Raw genomic sequence first — 20379 nt, 5'->3', positions numbered from 1 at the left:
ACACACACACACACACACACACACACACACACACACACACACACAAACACACAGACACACACACACACACACACACACACACACACACACACACACATATGCACGCACGCACGCATGCAGACACAGACACATACACATAATACATTTAATTCAACCAAATGTTTTATTTATTGCACCTCTTTCTGTGTATGTGTCTGTGTACATCTGTGTGTGCATGTGTTTGGTGTGTGTGCGTGTGTCTGTGTGTGTGTCCTTCAGAACGACATGGGGGGCCACAGGAGCCTGGTGAACAAGTGGACCACCTTCCTCAAAGCTCGGCTCATGTGCTCCGTCCCCGGAGCCAACGGCATCGACACACACTTTGACGAGCTACGTGAGTTAGCATTCTGTTAGCATGTACTCATAATAATAACAATAATACCGGTACTTTTATTAATAAAGTGCCTGACATTCAAGAAAGTGCTTCACAGGGCTAAAACAGAACATGCAAGTACAGCTAAAACAATAAAATGCACACTTAACTAAAATGCTTCAACGTACGTCATCTGTATTCCTAGTCTGTGTGTGTGTGTGTGTGTGTGTGTGTGTGTGTGTCGGCCTCACGATTGTTTTATTATCGCTCTCATCAAAGTCACTTATAAATGGTCCCAATAGGACCTACAAAAACTGCTATTCCTAAAAAGGATGACCCAAGCCACTTGAAAACGATAACTCAACAGATGATGTGGATAACGTACGCCTTGTAAATCAAACCTCTGAGGAGAGAGAGATGTGACCGATAGTCGTGTCCCTCTTCCTTCTCTTCAGAGGACGTGTTCCTGATGAGCTCCAAGGACCCCAAGAACCCGGTCATCTACGCCGTGTTCACCACCTCCAGGTAACCACCGAGCCCCCCCCCCATCTCTCCCTCACCTTCTCATCCCTCTCCAGGTGAATCCATCAGCCCCTCCAATGAGAGCATCAGAAGGGGACTCAGAGGGAACTCCCTCACTCCCTCGCCCCCCCCCTTGCCTCTGAGGTGGCCTTGTTGCTAGGCGATCTGCAGATGTATATTCAAGACGCTGGCCATCCTGAACAGTTTACTCATCTTTGGAAAAAGTGTAACCCATTCATGCTCCGTTCTCCCTTGAATCCCCTTGAATGGTTTCTCTTCTCCCTGGCTCCACCCCTTTATCCGTTGCGTTACCCCGATACGTCGTCCATTACCTGGACAAACGCGGCCTGCCAGGCGTGCCGTCGCGGTTTAGTAACATTCCCAGACATCACTCTGCATGGTCTAATCTACTTACAGATACCTTACAGTGGCTCTGCTGGGCCCCGGGTCCTCTCCCAGCGTCTAGTCCCACCGATTTGGAAAATGCTTTCCGCCCCCTCCCCCCCTCCCTCCCCCACCCCCCACCCCCAGCCAACTCCCTGGTTCCCTGCTACCTGTCACTTGTACTCGATGGAATCTGAAGAGCAGTTAAGAGGGAAAACTGAATTTGGAATAGTGTGTGCTTTCGTGTGTGCATGCATGCGTGCATGCGTCTGTGTGTGTGCTTGCGTCTATGCGTGTGTGCGCTCTTGTGTGTGTTTCTGCATGAGTGTGTGTGTGTGTAGATGTAGGTAAGATGATAGCCCTGCTCTCTCGTCCGCTGCGAGAGGATAGAGGGTAAAAAGCGCGATGCCAGCGGCCGAGAGAAGTGAGTCGAGACGGAGCAGATGGCGGCGTGGCGCTTAACGTTATGTCGCGTTTGCGTTTTGGTTGCGACTGAGTGTGTGTGTGTGTGTGTGTGTGTGTATTTGTGTGGTGCGGCACAGCTAAAGAAGAACAATTGAACATCAATCAGGGCTAAGGATAACAGTGGCGGATGGGGCGCCACGCGCTAACGCGGACCGGCAGCAGGTTCAGCGTCAGCACCACACTCTCCTCCGCCTGCAGGCGGTTCACATGGGCTCCCTTTGTTGGCTGTTTGTTCTGGACGACACACACATGTGGACGACACTCACATGTGGACTACACACATGCATGCGTGCGTGCACACAACGACACAGAAGCACGCATGCATGCGAGCACACACACACACACACACACACACACACACACACACACACACACACACACAAATAAGCTGCTGAGCAAATACACAGGCACACTTGAACGCACACACATGCATTGCAGTCAGCGCACACACACAGACACACACGCCGTTGAGCACACACACACACACATGCACCACCACCCATGCTTGAATATTCAATTATAGGACTCTGAGGAATCTGAGTGTTTTAATTGGTTTTCTAAGTGGCCGGTTTTCAGAGATGAATAGAGCCGGGATTCAGACGCAGCCGCTTTAATATCACTGCCTAATGAGACGCATATCAGCCCATCCACAGATCCATGTTTGATTGGGCTGAAATAAAGTGTGTGTGTGTGCGTGTGTGAGTGTGTGTGTATGTGTGTGTGTGTGTGTGTGTGTGAATAGCATGGATACCGTCCTGTATCAGCGGTGCACGCTTGGTGCTTACGCATGTTCCTGTCTTAGCAGATGCACATGTTAGGTATGATTGATTGAATGTGTGCAGGCCTGCATCGCTCTCTTCCTGTCTCTCTCTCTCTCCCTCTCTCTCCCTCTCTCTCTCTTCCTGTCTCTCTCTCTCCCTCTCGCTCCCTCTCTCTTTCCCTCTGCTGTGTCCTTTCTCTCTTATCGCTCTCTCTGTCTCTCTCTCTCTCTCTCTCTCTCTCTCTCTCTCCCTCTCTCTCCCTCTCTCTTTCCCTCTGCTGTGTCCTTTCTCTCTCTATCTGTCACTATCTCTGTCTCTCTCTCTCTCTTTCTCTTTCTCTCTCTCTATGTCTCTGTCTCTCCCTCTCGCCCACGCCCCATCTGTCCACTCCTGTTTGTCCATCCAAATCTGAAAAGTGTGCCCTTCGTAGATATTGGAGTGCCGTTTTAATGCCCCGTTGTTTAATTGAATTTCTCTGTGATTAACCTTTACAAATGCTAATCCATTCATCTTCCGCGGCTGGCTGATCAGCGCGTGTTGTTTGCCTGTCGCCCACATCACTGCTTTCTAATGCTTTTGTCTGGGGCCCAACACGGCAACACAAAGGAAAAGGCTGCTCTGAGTACTGAATGTGTACTCGATATGTACAATAACATGATGTATGAATACAAGGGACCTCCATCTCATTATTCGAGTACAATGGTAAAAAATATATAAATCACTATCAGCTGTTTTAAAAGAATAGGGACGATTATATATGTTTTTTTCTCAGAAGAAAAGCAAACCACAAAATATCTTGATTGTGCTATTTAGCCATAAAAGCTAATGCTAGTTAATGCTGGCTAATGCTAGTTAATGCTAGTGAAATTCTAGTAATCCAAATAAACACTGTGATACATCATCTCCATGGAGACCAAAAATCATGCTCATGTGGATTGGACCTGAGTGGATACCGTTTGGTTACTCGGTTGTGTGTCCCAACTGGAATTTGTCTTGTCTTCTGAGAAGACAAATTCCCCCCTCTATCTCATTGATTGGAGCCCAGTTTGGACAACCTGTCCATCTGGTTCCTGGGCTGAACCCCCCCCCGTAACCAAGGCCCTGCAAAAAAACGCTCACCAAAAAGCAGTCAGAGTGGGTTTGAACATGCGCTGCAGCGAGAGATCACCGTTCTGTTGGACGAGCATGGCCTGCATTCCTCTCCTCTCTGGGGCCTGAGAGCAATCAGAGAGAAGCTCCGACCCGACGTTTAGGAGTTAAATGATCGCAGCCTCTCCTGTCTGCCGTTCTCTTCTCCGGCCCAGAGATCCGTTTGTTGTCTCTCAGAGGAGGGAAGGAGGTCTTATCCGCACTCCACTCAAGCACAACAAGATCTGCACTGAATCATATCTCGGCTCTTGTCTCGTCTTTCTCTTTGTTACTTTCTTTCTCCCATTCTTACTTTTGTACTCACTTTCTTTCTTCCTTACTTTCTCTCTCTAATTCGTTCCTACCTTATTTCTCTCGAATTCTGACATTGTTTCTGTAATTCTATCTTGCTTTGTTTCCCGCCGTCATTCTCTCTCTCTCTCTCCGTTCCTCAGCAACATCTTCAAGGGTTCTGCGGTGTGCATGTACAACATGGCAGACATCCGGAGGGTCTTCCTGGGGCCCTACGCCCACCGCGACGGCCCCACCTACCAGTGGGTGCCCTTCCAGGGCAGGGTGCCCTATCCCCGCCCCGGCACCGTGAGTTCACACACAAGTTTAATTGTTTTATTTTATCAAACGCTTCAAGTTTTCTGCTGCTAACTCCATACAAAAAGATCTGGGCTAGAAAGTTCCTTAAGAATTATAAACAGGTCAAGCCACGAATCAGTCCATTCAGGAAACCAGTGTCTTTAAGTCGTTTAATTGTGATCCACTTTTGAAAAAGAGAGTAAGTGATCATCTGAAATGACCACTAGAGGCTGCTCACAGGAAACAAAGGTAGTGCAGCTTTAACCTTAAGTTTAAAAGCGCTGTTGGTCGGATTCCGATAAAGAATATAACAGAAAAGAGAGGTCGAGTAAGATACAAGATGCAAGATAAATAGTTTTTCCCAGGAATGCGCTCAGGTAGGCTGAAGACAGTGGGGAGGCCTCTTTGATGCCAGGACCTTTCATCTGAATGACAAGCTATAAATACCAATAGTTTACAGCCAAACAGCATCTGGTTCTTTTGAGTTCTGGCCAGTAGAACCGTCCATGTATGAGAGGGACTGATATACTCAGAGCTGGTCGAAGTGGAGAGGGAGGGAGCGGATTATTAAAGTGTATCATGATGGTTAGCTCGCTGGCGCAAATCCTAAAGAGCAAGAAATTATTAATTCATCATAATTAATCGGCATGACGACATGCTGTGCCTGGTTTTTATGCAGACATTCATACAGCATTGAAAAGCACAGGCGAGTCCATACCACCATTGCGGTCTGCCTCAAATTTGCATTTGAGGAATTTGTGCTTGATTTATACTACATTTGTACTACATGTGTGTTACATTTGCACTACATTTGTGCTACATTTGTACTATATTTAAGCTTCATTTGTGCTACATTTGTAATACATTTGTAGTACATTTGATGGACATTTGTAATACATTTGTAGTACATTTAATGGACATTTTAATTAATTTTATTTACATTAATAATACATGTGTAGTACATTTAAGCTACTAATTTGTTTGCTATTTGTACTACATTTGTGCTTGATCTATATTACATTTGTACTACATTTGAGCTACATTTGTACTACATTTGTACTACATTTGTGCTACATTTATAGTACATTTGTCCTACATTCGTACTACATTTGAGCTTGATTTATACTACATTTGTAACCCATTTGAGTCACATTAGTAATATATTTGAGCTACATTTGAGCTACATTTGTGCTTGATTTATACTACATTTGTAGTAGATTTGTGCTATATTTGCACTACATTTGTGCTTGATTGCTCCCCAGTGCCCCAGTAAGACGTTCGGCGGCTTCGACTCGACCAAGGACCTCCCCGATGACGTGATCACGTTTGCGCGGGGGCACCCGGCCATGTACAACCCTGTGCACCCGCTGGGGGGCCGGCCCATCGTGGTGCGCACCGACGTGGACTACCAGTTCTCCCAGCTGGTGGTGGACCGCGTGGAGGCCGAGGACGGCCAGTACGACGTCATGTTCATCGGCACGGGTACGAGCCCGTCGCCGTGACGACCCAGTAACACCAGGACGCCTGAAAGACACCTGGCTGTCTGGGGAGAGAATGATAAACAGAAGCTCACAATTATAAACGGTTTCGTTTTTTACTGTTTGCACGATTGTCTAGCACATAAAAAAGACAATTTAAGTTGTAGATCATGAATGTGTGTGCGATACATTTTTGACTGGAATTACATAAAACACATAATCAAGATAATCTCAAATATAAGAAAATATATTCTCTTCAGTTATCTGTATTATTAAATGCAGGGATGGCGATAGTGTAAAGTACACTGGATGATATTCTATGTGTTTCCACATGTTTAATGCGTTGTGTTCCCTGCTCAGACATGGGCACGGTGCTGAAGGTGGTGACCATCCCCAGAGAGAGCTGGCACGACCTGGAGGAGGTGGTGCTGGAGGAGATGACCGTGTTCCGGGTAGGACACACACACGCGGGAGCTGTAGTTTACTACACCTACAAAAAGAACGGTTCTCTGTTCTGTGTTTGTTGTTGTAACAAACTGTAACAGACTGCTTAATCTAACATTAATGTGAATTGTTATGACCACTAGCTTTGTCTTGGTTTGTAGTTGATTGTGGATCCAGCTGATATTGTCAAAATCACAATATTTTAGGCAACTTAATTTCGCTGCGATGCAGCCTTCCAGACCTGGAAGAAACAACGATAACATCATATCACAACAGGACAGCACTTGCTGGAATCCAAGAAATGTCAATATCCTGTTTCCTAGAACAACATCAATAAGAACTTGATATGTTTTCATAAGTCAAAGTCATGCTCGACAGTGGAGCTGACCTCTTGAACCACTGATTCTAAAACCGAAGGCTTTTCTTTTTGTTCAGGAGCCGACGCCCATCACTGCCATGGAGCTGTCCACCAAACAGGTAAGGAAACACTCACACACACACACATCTCCAAATCCTCCAGCAATCTGTCAGGCTGAGCCCGACTGATCCAGCTACATCAAAACAAACCCTAAACTAGGCAGCGCTTCGGTACGCTGGCTCAGACAACAATGAAACCCTCAGGAGCCGTGAAGCTAACCACACAAAGCAGTTATTTTCTCCCCCTCTGTTTCTCACCCGTCCGCTGCGGCTCTTTCCCCCCTACAGCAACAGCTGTACCTGGGCTCCACGCTGGGAGTCTCCCAGATGCCGCTGCACCGCTGCGAGGTGTACGGGAAGGCGTGCGCTGAGTGCTGCCTGGCGCGGGACCCCTACTGCGCCTGGGACGGCACCGAGTGCTCCCGCTACTTCCCCACCGCCAAGAGGTAGGAGCGCGCCCACGCCCCGCCGTCTTCTGCTGTTGATGGAGGGAAACGCAGGGTCACGGGGTCGAGGCCCCGGCTCTGTTTCTGTTTCTTCCCCCACCTGCCGCCCCCCCCCCCCGCCCCTTCACACCGCAGCACACGTCTAAAAAGGGAAACAGTTTTCGACCACCGTGGAGCGACAACAAGGGAGTAGGAGGTGCCTTGCTTAATGGCGCCCGGCCAGCCCGTGGTGGAAACCGCTCTCTCCTCTGACGCCACACACTCACCCACACTCACACACACACACACACACACACACACACACCCTTAGCACACACACACACACACACGCACAGACACACACGCACGCGCGCACACACCCTCACACCCTTCACATGCACACATCCTAACCACTGGGTCCCGTCAGCGTGAACTTTGTCTTTGTAACCTTTCATCTACTGGAGTTACACTTTTGGCAAGGACGTGTACACAACCATACAAAGGAAGGGGTACACATGCACGCACATACAGTACATACATGCATGGACACACAACTCACATACAGTACACACATCGAGATACACACACATACATACATGATGGACACACAACTCACATTCAGTACACACATCGACGTAGACGCACACACATTCATGCATGGACACATGCATGGACTACTATAACCTGGATTCCAAAAAAAGAAAGATATACAGATCAGCCTTCAGACACACGTACACACACACACACACTCACACACATACAGTAACATGCACGTACACACACATACACACACACACACCAAACAGCCAGCTCGCAGCCGTCTGACCGCCTAATGCAGCAGCTCGGAGGTACGAACTAACACACCCTCAAATTACCCTTCACTGAATCCAGTGGGACACACACACACACACACACACACACACACACACACACGCAAACACACATGCGCACGTAAACACACGCAACCTACACACCCAGAGGTCCGCTACACCCTTTACATGGCAGCCATGCATAGCTTCTCACACCATCAGAAGTAGGCCAGTGGGTGTAGCGGGTCTGGGTGGGGCCAGAGGAGGTGGCACACCCCATGGTTAGGGCCCCCGCTTCGGTGTTCCACTCCAAATATTTTCTCTACTCTCTCTCTTTCCTCTTTTTCGCTCTCTCTTCTCTCTCTTTTCTCTCTCTCTACCTCTCTTTCTCTCTGCTCTCTCTCTTCTCTTTGTCTCTGTCTCTGTCGCTCTCTCTCTCTCTCTCTCTCTCTCTCTCTCTCTCTCTCTCTGAGTGGGAACCAGTTACTGGGCGCCACACGTGCTCGGCTAGCCAAGCACAGGAATGTTAGCTTAATCTACGTAGGAGGGCTGCAAGTGTGTGTGTGTGTGTGTGTGTGTGTGTGTGTGTGTGTGTGTGTGTGTGTGTGTGTGTGTGTGTGTGTGTGTGTCCGTGTCCATGTGTGTGAAGTTTATGAAATGAAAGCAGAAAGTGGTGATTTTGCTAATTTTCTGAAGGCGGTGAGAGAAGAAGGGAGATATGTGATGAATATTGACGTGTTGCGTTGGTACTCATGTACACGAAGAAAGTAATGTAATTTATACAATTAAATTCTCCCTGTTGCATTTTATTATTTTCTTTCTTCTTTTGATTATTCTTTCTTCCATTGATTCTCTCCTTCCTTCCTTCCTCCCTCCAAGTCCCCCACACTACAGTATATTCATCACCTCTTGCTGTTTTTTATTGGGACATTTCCCTTTAACACCGCGTGTCAGACACGATCCCCACACGGCGATGAGCTGACAGATCTGAGGCGTCTCGGAGCTCAGCGCTGACCAATAATGTTAGGCTGTAAAGAAATAATGCCTCACTATCAAGGTTTAAAAATAAACGCAATGACATGGCTGCGCTTTCATGTCCGAAAGGCCACGCAGCAGGAGTGTTTTACAGGCGGACTCTCACCGCCGCACGGCGCAGTACAGTGCGTTAAACTGCACCGTACAGTCGGCCTACGATGTGTTTCATTAAGGACGGCTCGGTATAAGCGAGTTATGCGTTTAACCGCGGGGTTATATTTTCCATGCACCGCTCCATGATACTTGGCCGTTCTTCTCTCAGCCCATGTGATGTTAACAATGGAGCCGACGGTTGAATAAACAGTCTCCCATCGCACTGAATCCGCTCGTTTGGTATTCAGAATAGGCTGAGGGAACATTGCCCCCTAGTGGTGAAATTGAGCAGCATAAAAGCTACATTAGGGGGGCACGCAAACCGTGTGTACTTTTATTTTAGAATATAATCTGTGTGCTTTCATCAAGTGTAATTTTGTGTATCTTTGTGTCTTTGAGTAGTGATGTGATTATCCCTTCTGAACATGCATGCTTAACAAACTAGTTTGTCGTTGTATAAGTAGGCTATGTTGTATCCTCTAGTTATTCAGCGTGTGTGAGGACATAGTGTGTATGTATAGTATAAGCATTGGTGTGGGGTTCCTAAAGAAACAATATGTGTCACACACTCCCCATGCCATGGCTCTGGTTCCTGATAGACGTATACAACCACATGCATCCCATAAACATGTCTCTGTGCCTGGCTCTGTCTCCACAGGCGAACCCGGCGGCAGGATATCAGGAACGGAGACCCCCTCTCCCAGTGCTCGGACCTCCAGCATCACGGTACAGATCCCGGCTGTCTGCACTATCAACAAAAAGACACTTCAGTTTGTTTTTACTGTTTATCTACCATGTACCCTACTTAATGGATTTGTTTTTGTATGTGTGTTTGTGTGTGTATGGTTTTTGTATGTTTCTGCATCTGTGTGTGTGTGTGTGTGTGTGTGTGTGTGTGATTTGCATGTTGTGTGTGTGTGTGTGTGTGTGTGTGTGTGTGCTTGTGTGGGTTTGTTCCTGCATGTGTCTGTGTGTGTGTATGTGTGTGTGTGTGCGTGTGTTCCTGCATGTGTGCATGTGCGTGTGCGTGTGCGTGTGCGTGTGCATGCGTGCACGTGTGTGTGTGTGTGTGTGTGTGTGTGTGTGTGTGTATGATCCTGCACGCTTGTGTGTGTGTAGACGAGGCGGACGGGCTGGGCTCGGTGGAGGACCGCAGCGTGTACGGGGTGGAGAACAGCAGCATGTTCCTGGAGTGCAGCTCCAAGTCCCAGCGGGCGCTCATCTACTGGCAGCTGCAGCGGCCCAATGAGGAGCGCAAGCTGGAGGTGGGTCCCGCCCCCGGGCAGCACCGTCCACCAATCACGACCCGGTGCTGCTATCGTACACATCAGGGCCTCAACTCACCACTCTGACGTTCTCCTCTCATGACAGAACTCCCACAACGGAATGTTCCAAATTAGCATTATCCGCCAGATAATTGGCCAGAGGGAGGGCGGGACTTCCGGCCACGCCTCGGAGGGAGGCGGGACTTCTGGGGAGCTATATCCACTTGGGTTACAAGGGTTTAGCTGCAGTTTAGCCGCGGTTTAGTGGCGGTTTAGTGGCAAGAGGCGAGAGAGAGTGAGGGGCATACGATAGAGGGATTTCAGTTTCAGATATTGCTTTTTCCTTTTGTTTTCTCCAGAGAAATCCATATGTTATTCTTCTCATGTTGTTCTACTTCTTGCTCTGGGGACTGCTAACTGACATACACAGCTTATAGGAAGTAAGAGACAGGAAGTGAAGTTGTTTTTGGAGACTGGATAAGTGATAAAACTCATGACCTTCTCTCAGCCTCGGCCGCCAATGTTACTTTTGGCTGCTCTTACGCCCGCCCCCCTCCCACACTCAGACTATGGGTCACAATCATTCAACTTTGTCTGATTATATGCCTGTGGTGATGGTGCTTAAAAAAGAAAAAGAGCATATTTAATCATAAATCGTCATTATATTATAGCATAATATGACAGGGGGGAAATGGGTTATGCCAATGAAAAAGCTGTCATTTAATTCATGTTTTATTTGACCATAAACATTTGACCATAAACAGTCGACAGAATCTCTGTAGACGCTAACTGACAGATTGCAGAAAGAGACAGATTGTAGTCCCGCGTGTAATAAAATAATGTCTTATTATTGAACAAACAGACTTTACCCTCCGGCTCGACATACAGATAACCGTTTGCTGCACGTCCGTATGGACACACATTACAGCTATGACAACAAACGTGTAGATAAGCACACATCCTTCTGGGACGTATCGCTTTCCCCGGCAGACACGTTAATAAGATTAGTGCAGAGAACGATAATTAGAGACGCAAGGGGAAAGGGGAACACCTTTCCTCTGTGGTGTCCGTCATCTCCTGACCTTATCTCCCTGATCTGGAGGGGAGAGAGAGAAGAGGAGAGGTGAAGACTGAACACTAGGGTGGGAATGTTGTCATTGACCTTCGACCTCCACGTCCGGCGACAGAAAAGAGAAAAAATACGAGAAATGAGAGAAGATGATGAACGTGTGCGAGGGAAAGAGAGACTAAAGTAAACATCAAGCTGTGAATATTGACATCGACCCTCCACATTACAATTAGGAAACCCTGGGGTAAAGACGGGATACATCTCCTACTCACACCCTCACATAACCCTAACCCAACCCTCAGATAACCCTAACCCTCCTGCTGTAGTTGATGTTGTACTGTGCCCTGTCTTGATGTATCTCCTGTTGATGCTTGTTGTTGTGTGTAGTGGCTTGGTGGCAAAAGCATAGGGGGGGGGGGTTAGGGTTAGAGGGTTAGGGTTACAGGGTTAGAGTTAGAGGGTTAGGGTTAGAGGGTTAGGGTTAGGGTTAGAGGATTAGGGTTAGAGTTAGAGGGTTAGGGTTAGAGGGTTAGGGTTCGGGTTAGTGTTAGGGTTAGAGGATTAGGGTTAGAGTTAGAGGGTTAGGGTTAGAGGGTTAGGGTTAGGGTTAGTGTTAGGGTTAGAGGATTAGGGTTAGAGTTAGAGGGTTAGGGTTAGAGGGTTAGGGTTAGGGTTAGAGGGTTAGGGTTATTAAAGTGCAATCAACCCTCGCTCCCCGTCTCATCCAATGTCTTCTTCTCCCTCTTCTTCTTCTCTCCCCTGGCCTCGCTTTAGATGAAGCTTGACGAGCGTGTTCTGCGTACGGACCAGGGCCTGCTGATCCGCAGCCTGGCGCAGACGGACGCCGGCGTGTACCACTGCCACGCCGTGGAGCATGGCTTCATCCAGCCGCTGCTGCGCCTCACGCTGCAGGTCATCCCCACCCAGCGGCTGGGCGACATCCTGCCCGCTGCCGCCGCCGGGGGGGCCCTGGGGGGCGGCGGCACCGGGGCCGGGGGCCAGTCGGGGGGCTCCAAGCACCGGCTGTGGTACCGGGACTTCCTGTCCCTGCTGGACCACCCGGACCTCAGCAGCGTGGAGGAGTTCTGCGACCGCGTGTGGAAGAAGGAGCGCAAGCAGAAGAGGTTCAAGGCGCCGGCCGGCGACGCCCAGGGGCCCGTGGTCGTCGCCGTGGGGACCGCCGCCGCCGCCATGAGACCCAAGGCCTCAGGGCCCAACGGCCAGAAGCAGCAGGGCACCCCGGCGCAGAGCGGCCCCAGACTGGGGGCCCGGGGCCAGGCGGCGGAGGGGGCCCCGCCGCCCGTCCAGAGCGCCCAGAAGGGTGTACCCAGCCCCACCGGGGTCGCGGCCAGTGGACAGGGGCCCAAGAACAACCCGAGGGGCCAGAACACTCAGACCCAGAACAAGGGGTCCCAGGCCGCGGGGGGGTCCCAGGCCGCGGGGGGGTCCCAGGCCGCGGGGGGGCCCCGAGCGGGGACCCAGCACTCGGCCAAGTGGAGACGGATGCAGGAGAACAAGAAGGGACGCAACAGGAGAACGCACGAGCTGCAGAGACCCCCACGCAGCGTCTGAGAGGACACACACACACGTACACACACACACACACACACACACACATATGTACACACACACACACACACACACACACATACGTACACACACACACACACACACACACACACAGACACACACACACAGACATACACACAGACACACACAACATTAAACTCATACACAGACACACACAGACATTGACACACACTCACTCAGACAGACTCACAAACTCAGATTTCGCATTTAGATCCCAACAGCCACTCAAACACAACGCAACACTTCCTCAACTCTCACACAAATGCACATACAGATACATCCAACCACCGGTCAGCAAGTCCCCCGCAGCTGCAGTTGGACCGGACCTACGAAAGGAATCACGCGTCAACATACGTACACACATAAAGATAACCACACACATGCGCACACATGCAAACACACAGTCCGTGTGCAATGAATACTGAGGCGACGCAGGACTGGAAACGAGATGGAGCAGGGACCTGAGGGCTCATGATACTGCCCAGGAACCGCTCTATGCCCTGGGGGAGAACTCTGTACATAAGCTACTCTACGGGGACGGCAGTGGAGCCAGCGCTGCCTGGTAGAGGACCGGCCGGAGGGTTTTATAGAGGATACGATGTGAAGACACCCAAGCTCTGTGCGTTGGGCGGTGAAGTGTGGAGAAGGCCTTAAACGAGGAGTGGCTGTATGTGTGTCACGGTGTGTAAGTGTGTGTGTTCGTGGAACCAGCTCTCTTTGAACCTGAGCATATGAATCAGAAGATTGGCTGCTTTGAGAAGACTAGGCCAACAAAAAGCACACACACACAGGCACAATGAAACATACACACACACACACAGATCTGAATGAACTGTTTATGCGGGAGAAAGAAACTGGTATTTTCAAAGTCTTTTCGGATGTGTTTGGGCAACAACAACAGATTTTCAAAGAGGACACCGCACATGGGTCCCAGCCTGAATCTGATTGGTCAGGAGCGTTCTAGCGGTCGGGGGCGTGATCCTCAGGAGCTTTGGCTTTGAGGTCAAAGGTCAAAGGTCAAAAGAGGCTAAAGAGAAAAGAGTCTGGTTTATTTTGTGGGGGCAGCGATACGCACCAGTGACTCTTGGGGTGTTCGGGAATGCCGGGACAGCACATCGGAAGCACGGTGCTCCCAAAGCCGGCATAGCAACGTGCATGTTGTCGTCGATCAATGTTTCCAATAAGCTAGTCTCCTCTGACACTTATTTTACCAAGTCATTACGATTATTTTACCCTTTTTTTTTTGTACGTCCTTTATCATATATATGAATATAAAATTGTTACATATTTTAAATTGTTTCATATTTCATTTCCAAACAATTGCAGCCATTTTGTACGAGCCGCATCGTAAAAACACAATTTGCATCATCTCTCTCTCTCTCTCTCTCCTGTTCCCAAGGACTTTTAAAAGTGTTAAGTTATTTTTGATAAGTTCTTTTTTTTCTTCTTGGGATTGAAAAAAAATAAAAAGCTGTGGATGGTTAAGTTTATGCTGAAGCTAAGTCAGATATAGACTTGTGTACATATATACAACAAGCCTAACTCTTTGTGTATGTACATATATATACAGTGCAAGGACATCACTTGTCTATTATTTATTGCCGATGGTTTTTGTGAAACGGTTACATTTATTTTTGATATTACGGTATTTTTTTTCGGGCTCATCCACATTGGAGAAAGAAACAGCGACTCAAACGAGGGAGTCGACGGACGGCCCCCCCCGACCAGACGACCCGTCAAACGAACGTAGGGGACATGAAACACGAGCACCGGGTTTAAACATTTGAACACATCTCTACGTCTGGACCCCCCCCCCCCCCCCCCCCCCCGAAAGAACGTAAAAGCACAACATTTAAGATTCCGTTCCATATTCTGTTTGTTGGTTAGTGTGTTTTTGTTTATGTTTGCCTTAAAGCGAATGTGAGGTTGACGTGGCACCTTGTTGACCACTGTGGTGAGCGCGACATGTTTAGAGGTCGCTGCCCCGGAGTTAGAGGTCGCTGTCCCAGGGTTAGAGGTCACTGCGCCATGTTTAGAGGTCACTACCCCTGTTGGTCTCACAAGATGGCCGCCGGCGTGATGTCACTTCACATTCCCTATTTAGTTCCTTAACTCACCCAAATTCTAATCACTCAGTCATTAGCCATTCTATGTAAGATAATACAAATTTTAAAAAAAAAAGAAGAAAAAAAACCTTTAGCTGTGACTCTCTGTTTAAGAAATAGTGCAGAAAAATGTTGAAACTAGTCTGAGGAGAAGACGCATTATACTGCATGTGAATGCTACCTAGCTACAGCAAGTGCATCTTTTCTATCGTCTCTATTCGTGTTTTGTGTGACGAGGTGAAGCTCCCTGGAAACCAACCATGTAAATGAACCTTGGTCCCTTCTTTTTATGTTCAGTACCAACACCACCAAAAAAACAAAAGCCAAAACTGTCTAGAAAAACCAACCTCCTTAAGTGTTCTGCGGACGTCCCTCCGTGTCTGACATGACCCTGAAGAGAATACGATGTGTCGATGCAATAAACTACAACAGTGGACAGCGTCTCAAGCAGAACCCTGTAGTTGGATGTCCCAGCTTAACCATCGCCCTCTCTCTCTCTCTCTATCTCTATCTCTTTCTCTCTGTCTCTCTCTCTTCCTCTTTAGTGGTTGTATAGAGCGAGAGAGAGGGAGAGAGAGAGGGAGGTCTCGGGCACAGTGCTGCTGTATAACAGTTCCTTCTGGCATGCATTCAGTTGTCTAAATAAACATCATTAAATCTACTGCTGTGCGCTTTCTTCATTGAGTTCACCCCCATTGGATTTCCAAATGTGTTTGGTTGACGTCATATCTTGTTTGTATACAGATGTACAAAAGAGAACATATAAGTATAATGTAGAAGCAATGGAATTTAATCCTATTTAATAATAACTTTAATTTGCAGGTCAGTGATCACAAATAAAAATCAGTTGCTAATCATTTATTCATGATAACATTTGATAGTATACTTATACATTTCCCAAATGTGTGTACAGATAGGTTAAAGCTGCTGGAGGTACGATTTCAGAATTGCAAAGAGAGAAAGCATAAGCAGAGACGCCCCGTGTTGCATTCACACACCTGTGGTGTGTTATGCTGTCTATGTGTAACTGGCTGGCAAGATGGATTCCAGGAACCAGGAATCAGGGTAGAGATGCCCTGACTGGTCATTACTTAGCCGGGAGCGATCTCCAAAGAGCATTTCACTCACTAATAGCTGACTGCTGGCTTTTGTATTTCTAACATGTTTCATGTTTCAATTTTTAGATCTTAAATCTTACCAACAGCCCCTGTAGGTATGGTCATGATCAGAATGCATTACTGAACTTGGTCTATAACTGATTCAACCGGGACATGTGCAGTATTGTTGTCAGCCAGGCGATAACATCAAAATGAAGTAATCAGTTTAATGCAAATGGATTGACGCTTCAAATGGTATGAACCATGTGCTATACACCAGCTGCATGCTATCTCACCTTATAATGTTATAATTGAACAAGTTGTCATCAAGATGATGACCCAAATGGAAGACAAATCCAACAGCAGTAATATATACACTGTATGTCACTTTGGATAAAGTCGTCTTAATCTAGTATTGAACATACATACATGTGAGATGGGGCTGGAGAAAAGGTGTAATGTCGATAATGTACCACAAGAGTTCATTGTTGTCTCATTCACCCCATTCACAATATATATATTTTTATTTTGCACATATTTCTTCCCATCAATTTCAACCAGATTCAGAAGTTAGTGTGTATGTGCATGTGTGTGTGTGTGTGTGTGTGTGTGTGTGTTTGCATGCCTGTGTGTGTGCGTAATATGAAACCGGCTATTGACACAATCACAATCATCTTTCTTGGTCTCAAGTGTCAGGCGTTTGTCGCCATGGTTACCATAATCTTATTTTCATTTCATTCAGCACAGTTCAGACCCTTAAACATTTCAGCTTCTGTTGCTTTCATATATACCATATGTATCAACCAAACCTATATGAACCTATTTCACTGGCCAAGCTCAGATCAGAGTCTATATGTATATACCCCAGGTCAAAGGTCAATTGGCGGCACGTGGCTCAGGAGGTAGAGCAGGGCCTAGTTTATGATAACGATGGCTCCAAGCTCGTACGATCATTCTCACGAAGGATCGTACAAAGGAAATTCTACTTATCGACAACAAGCATCAGTTAGTTAGTCAAAAAACTGCAACAAGTGTGGAAAAGACCCACAGCACAAGTGGAACCAAGGCAAGTGTCCAGCAAAAGGCTCTGTTTGTTTCTACTGTCACAAACCCAACCACTGGGTGGCAGTGTGCCACAAGCGTGCAGTAAACACTGTAAGTATTGACTCAGACCAAGACTCACCAGATGACGAGGAAATACTGAGCATAAATATCATGCAGCCTGAAGACCCCACTGTTGATAAATGGGTGGTCAAATTGGAAATTATGTCTAAAGAAGTGACATTCAGAATTGATACTGGTGCAAAGTACCATAAACACCAAAAAGACAGAGGAGATGGTGCTGGACCCTAAAGCCATAGGGGACCATACTCCACTGTGCATCCATGGGGGAACAATCAACCAAGTCAGCTCTTATAGGTACCTTGGTGTCCATCTGGATAACTGTTTCAGTTGGCAGGTTCACGTTGATCACCTGTGCGCTCATCTGCAGCAAAGACTGTACTTCCTGTGTAGATTCAGGGTGTTTGGTGTCAACCAGAGAGTTATGTTCTTATTTTATCAGGCGGTGTTAGAGAGTATTCTGAGGTATGGGATGTCTGCTTGGTACGGTAACCTTTCTGTCCAGCTGAAATCAAAAATTGGGCGCCTGATTCAATCTGCTATGAAGGTGATGAAAAGCTCCCCATGCAGTCCATCTATGAGCAGTCTGTGCTCAGACAAGCTGAGAAAATCTTGTCTGACCAGACACATATTCTGCACACAGAATACCAGCTTCTACCATCAGGTAGACGCTTCAGAGTCCCCACTTGCAGGCTGAACCATTTTAGGAATTAATTTGTGCCCACCTCAATCCTAAATGCCCCCAGGACCAAACAAACTGTGCAATTGTACTATTGATCATGACTCATGGTATAATACAGTGGGCGAGGGAGGGTTTGGGTGGGTGTGTGTGTGTATGTGTGCATCGCATATAGGCCTGTGGCCTATATGTATGTATTGTCTGTACCTGTACTGTTATTACTGTAAAGAAGCTTTATATGACAGCATTGGAGTCCAAGACAAATTTCCTTCCAAGGACAATAAAGTGTATCTTAATCTTAATCTTAATCTTAAAGTGTAACACATTGACTCTAAATAGCTACCAGTTGCTTGCCCACACAGGTGAGCTGCAGTGCTCTGAGACAGTGCTCTGCTCATACTCCAATCACAGGCTAAAGCCTGTAGCTGCTGTTAATCTACAAGTCAAGTCAAAAACGTGTAAAGTGAGTGCAGTGTTTGAAATTTTGGACATTGCTTAAGAGAATGTGCTCAGTGGCACTTCAGCTGAGGCGCTGGGGCTGATTGTGCGCCTTGACGTACTGGAAAGTGACGCAGAGAAACGCTACACACAGAACCCTGACAATATTGAAACACAGTGTGTTCCTGCTGGACTTGTTGAGTTCCCAGAGCTGAAGCGCACCACTGGAACCATGCCAGGTAAATACACCATAAAGCTCGAACCAGGTGCAAAAGGTGTAGTTCATCCTGTACGCAGCCGCTCTCAGAGGCAAGATACTGGAGAACTGCATGAAATGGAAGAAGATGGCTACATTACCAAAGTTGAGCAGCCTACTGAGTGGGTGAGTTCCATGGTCGCTATAGTAAGAAATGGCAAGGTGAGAATCTGCATAGACCCAAGTGACCGAGTGAACATCACCTCATGCAAACCATAGAGGAGGTTGTCTCAATGATACCAGGTGCCAAAGTCTTCTCAGTCCTAGATGCAAAATCAGGATTTCCTTCAATACACCAATAGGTCGGTTTAGATGGCTTAGACTCCCCTTTGGTATAAAATGCGCGCCTGAAATCTACCAGCGCATCATGGACCAAATGCTCGAGGGCATTGCAGGAGCTGTAAGCGTGATGGACGACATCCTTATAGCTGCCCCCACGGTACAGGAACACGACGCAATTCTGCACAGAGTGGTCGAGAAAGCTACAAGCTACAACCTGAAGCTTAACTTCAGCAAATGCTACATATGCCAGCCTTCTGTGCCATATGTGGGACACCAGCTGATGGTCTGAAGCCTGACCCGGCGAAAGTGGAAGCTGTTCAGGGCATGTCGCCACCGTTGGATAAAGAAGGTGTCCACCGCTTCTTGGGCTTTGTTACTTACCTGTCGAAGTTCATTCCTAACCTCAGTGAGGTGGATGCGCCGCTGCGCCAGCTCCTAAAGAGAGATGTGGAGTTTGCATGGCAGCCAGCTCAGCAACAGGCGTTTGACAAACTAAAAGAGCTGTGCACACATCCCCCAGTGCTAAAGTATTTTGATCCTGCAAAGCCTGTTGTGATATTCTGTGATGCCAGCAGCAGCGGACTAGGAGCAGTCCTGCTGCAAGATGATCAGCCCATCGCTTTCTCCTCAAGGTCACTCACTGACGCAGAGACGTGCTATGCGCAAATTGAAAAAGAGACATTGTCCATTGTCTCCATTGTCCATGCCTGCACCAAGTTCCACAATTACATATTTGGAACACATGTCACAGTGTACAACGATTACAAACCTCTCGAAGACATCTTCAAGAAATCCCTGTTGTCTACACCCATGCGGATTCAGAGAATGCGTCTTCACTTGCTTCGCTTGCAGTGGTATGATCTCACTGTTAGACATGGAGCTCCCGGACACACTGTCCAGAGCACAGCTATCTGAGAACACATCAGAGATGGATGGCTTAGAGTGCATCTCCATGCTGAACTTTGTCTCCGTCAGTGATCAGAAGTATATAGAACTACAAATACACACAAAAGAAGAGCTAAGCTTTCTCCAACAGGTTATTCAGTCTGGCTGGCCAGAGCACAGACGTGAGGTGCCCGTTCAGATTCAGCCATATTGGGACTCAAGAAGCCAGCTTGCGTTGTCCGATGGACTCATCCTTAAAGGACTGCGAATAGTAGTGCCCCCCACCATGCGCGAGAACATGCTGAGGCTCATACACCAATCACACCTGGGGATAGTGAAAAGCAAATAGCGAGCTTGTGAGGCCCTCTACTGGCCAGGTATGAGTGCACAAATGGAAGAAGTAGTCAGAAACTGCAGTTTGTGTGCAGATTTTCAGAATAAACTGCCCAGACAACCACTCAAACCAACAGAAACACCCAAACTTCCCTTGAGAAGGTAGCATCAGACCTCTTTGAATTTGAAGGGAAACAGTACATACTGCTTGTGGACTACTACTCAAAGTTCATTGAAGTGGACGGATTAAGAGACACGTGCAGTCGCACTGTCATAGATATACTTAAAGCACAGTTTGGCAGGCACGGCATTCCTGCAACCATGACGAAGATGATGAAGAGTTACAGCATCCTA

At 47.5% G+C, this 20379-nt stretch overlaps 1 protein-coding gene across 1 annotated transcript; it reads left to right on the top strand.

Annotated features, from left to right (window-relative positions):
* Nucleotides 1-258: 258 nt before the first annotated feature.
* LOC311371294 (semaphorin-3aa-like) lies at nt 259-15594 on the top strand (the record flags this gene model as incomplete). Its single annotated transcript, XM_084489452.1, has 10 exons — nt 259-373; nt 808-877; nt 4068-4212; nt 5466-5685; nt 6042-6133; nt 6561-6602; nt 6831-6988; nt 9563-9630; nt 10024-10169; nt 12013-15594. Coding segments are annotated over 10 exons (1854 nt in total), but the record flags the coding sequence as incomplete, so codon positions are not given.
* Between the last annotated feature and the right edge of the window lie 4785 nt (nt 15595-20379).

This window comes from Micromesistius poutassou, assembly GCF_964030765.1.
Source record: "Micromesistius poutassou genome assembly, contig: SCAFFOLD_4603, whole genome shotgun sequence".
In the NCBI taxonomy this organism is placed as follows: domain Eukaryota; kingdom Metazoa; phylum Chordata; class Actinopteri; order Gadiformes; family Gadidae; genus Micromesistius; species Micromesistius poutassou.
Note: the sequence above shows the minus strand (reverse complement) of the source record. Positions and strands in the feature narration are given on the sequence as shown.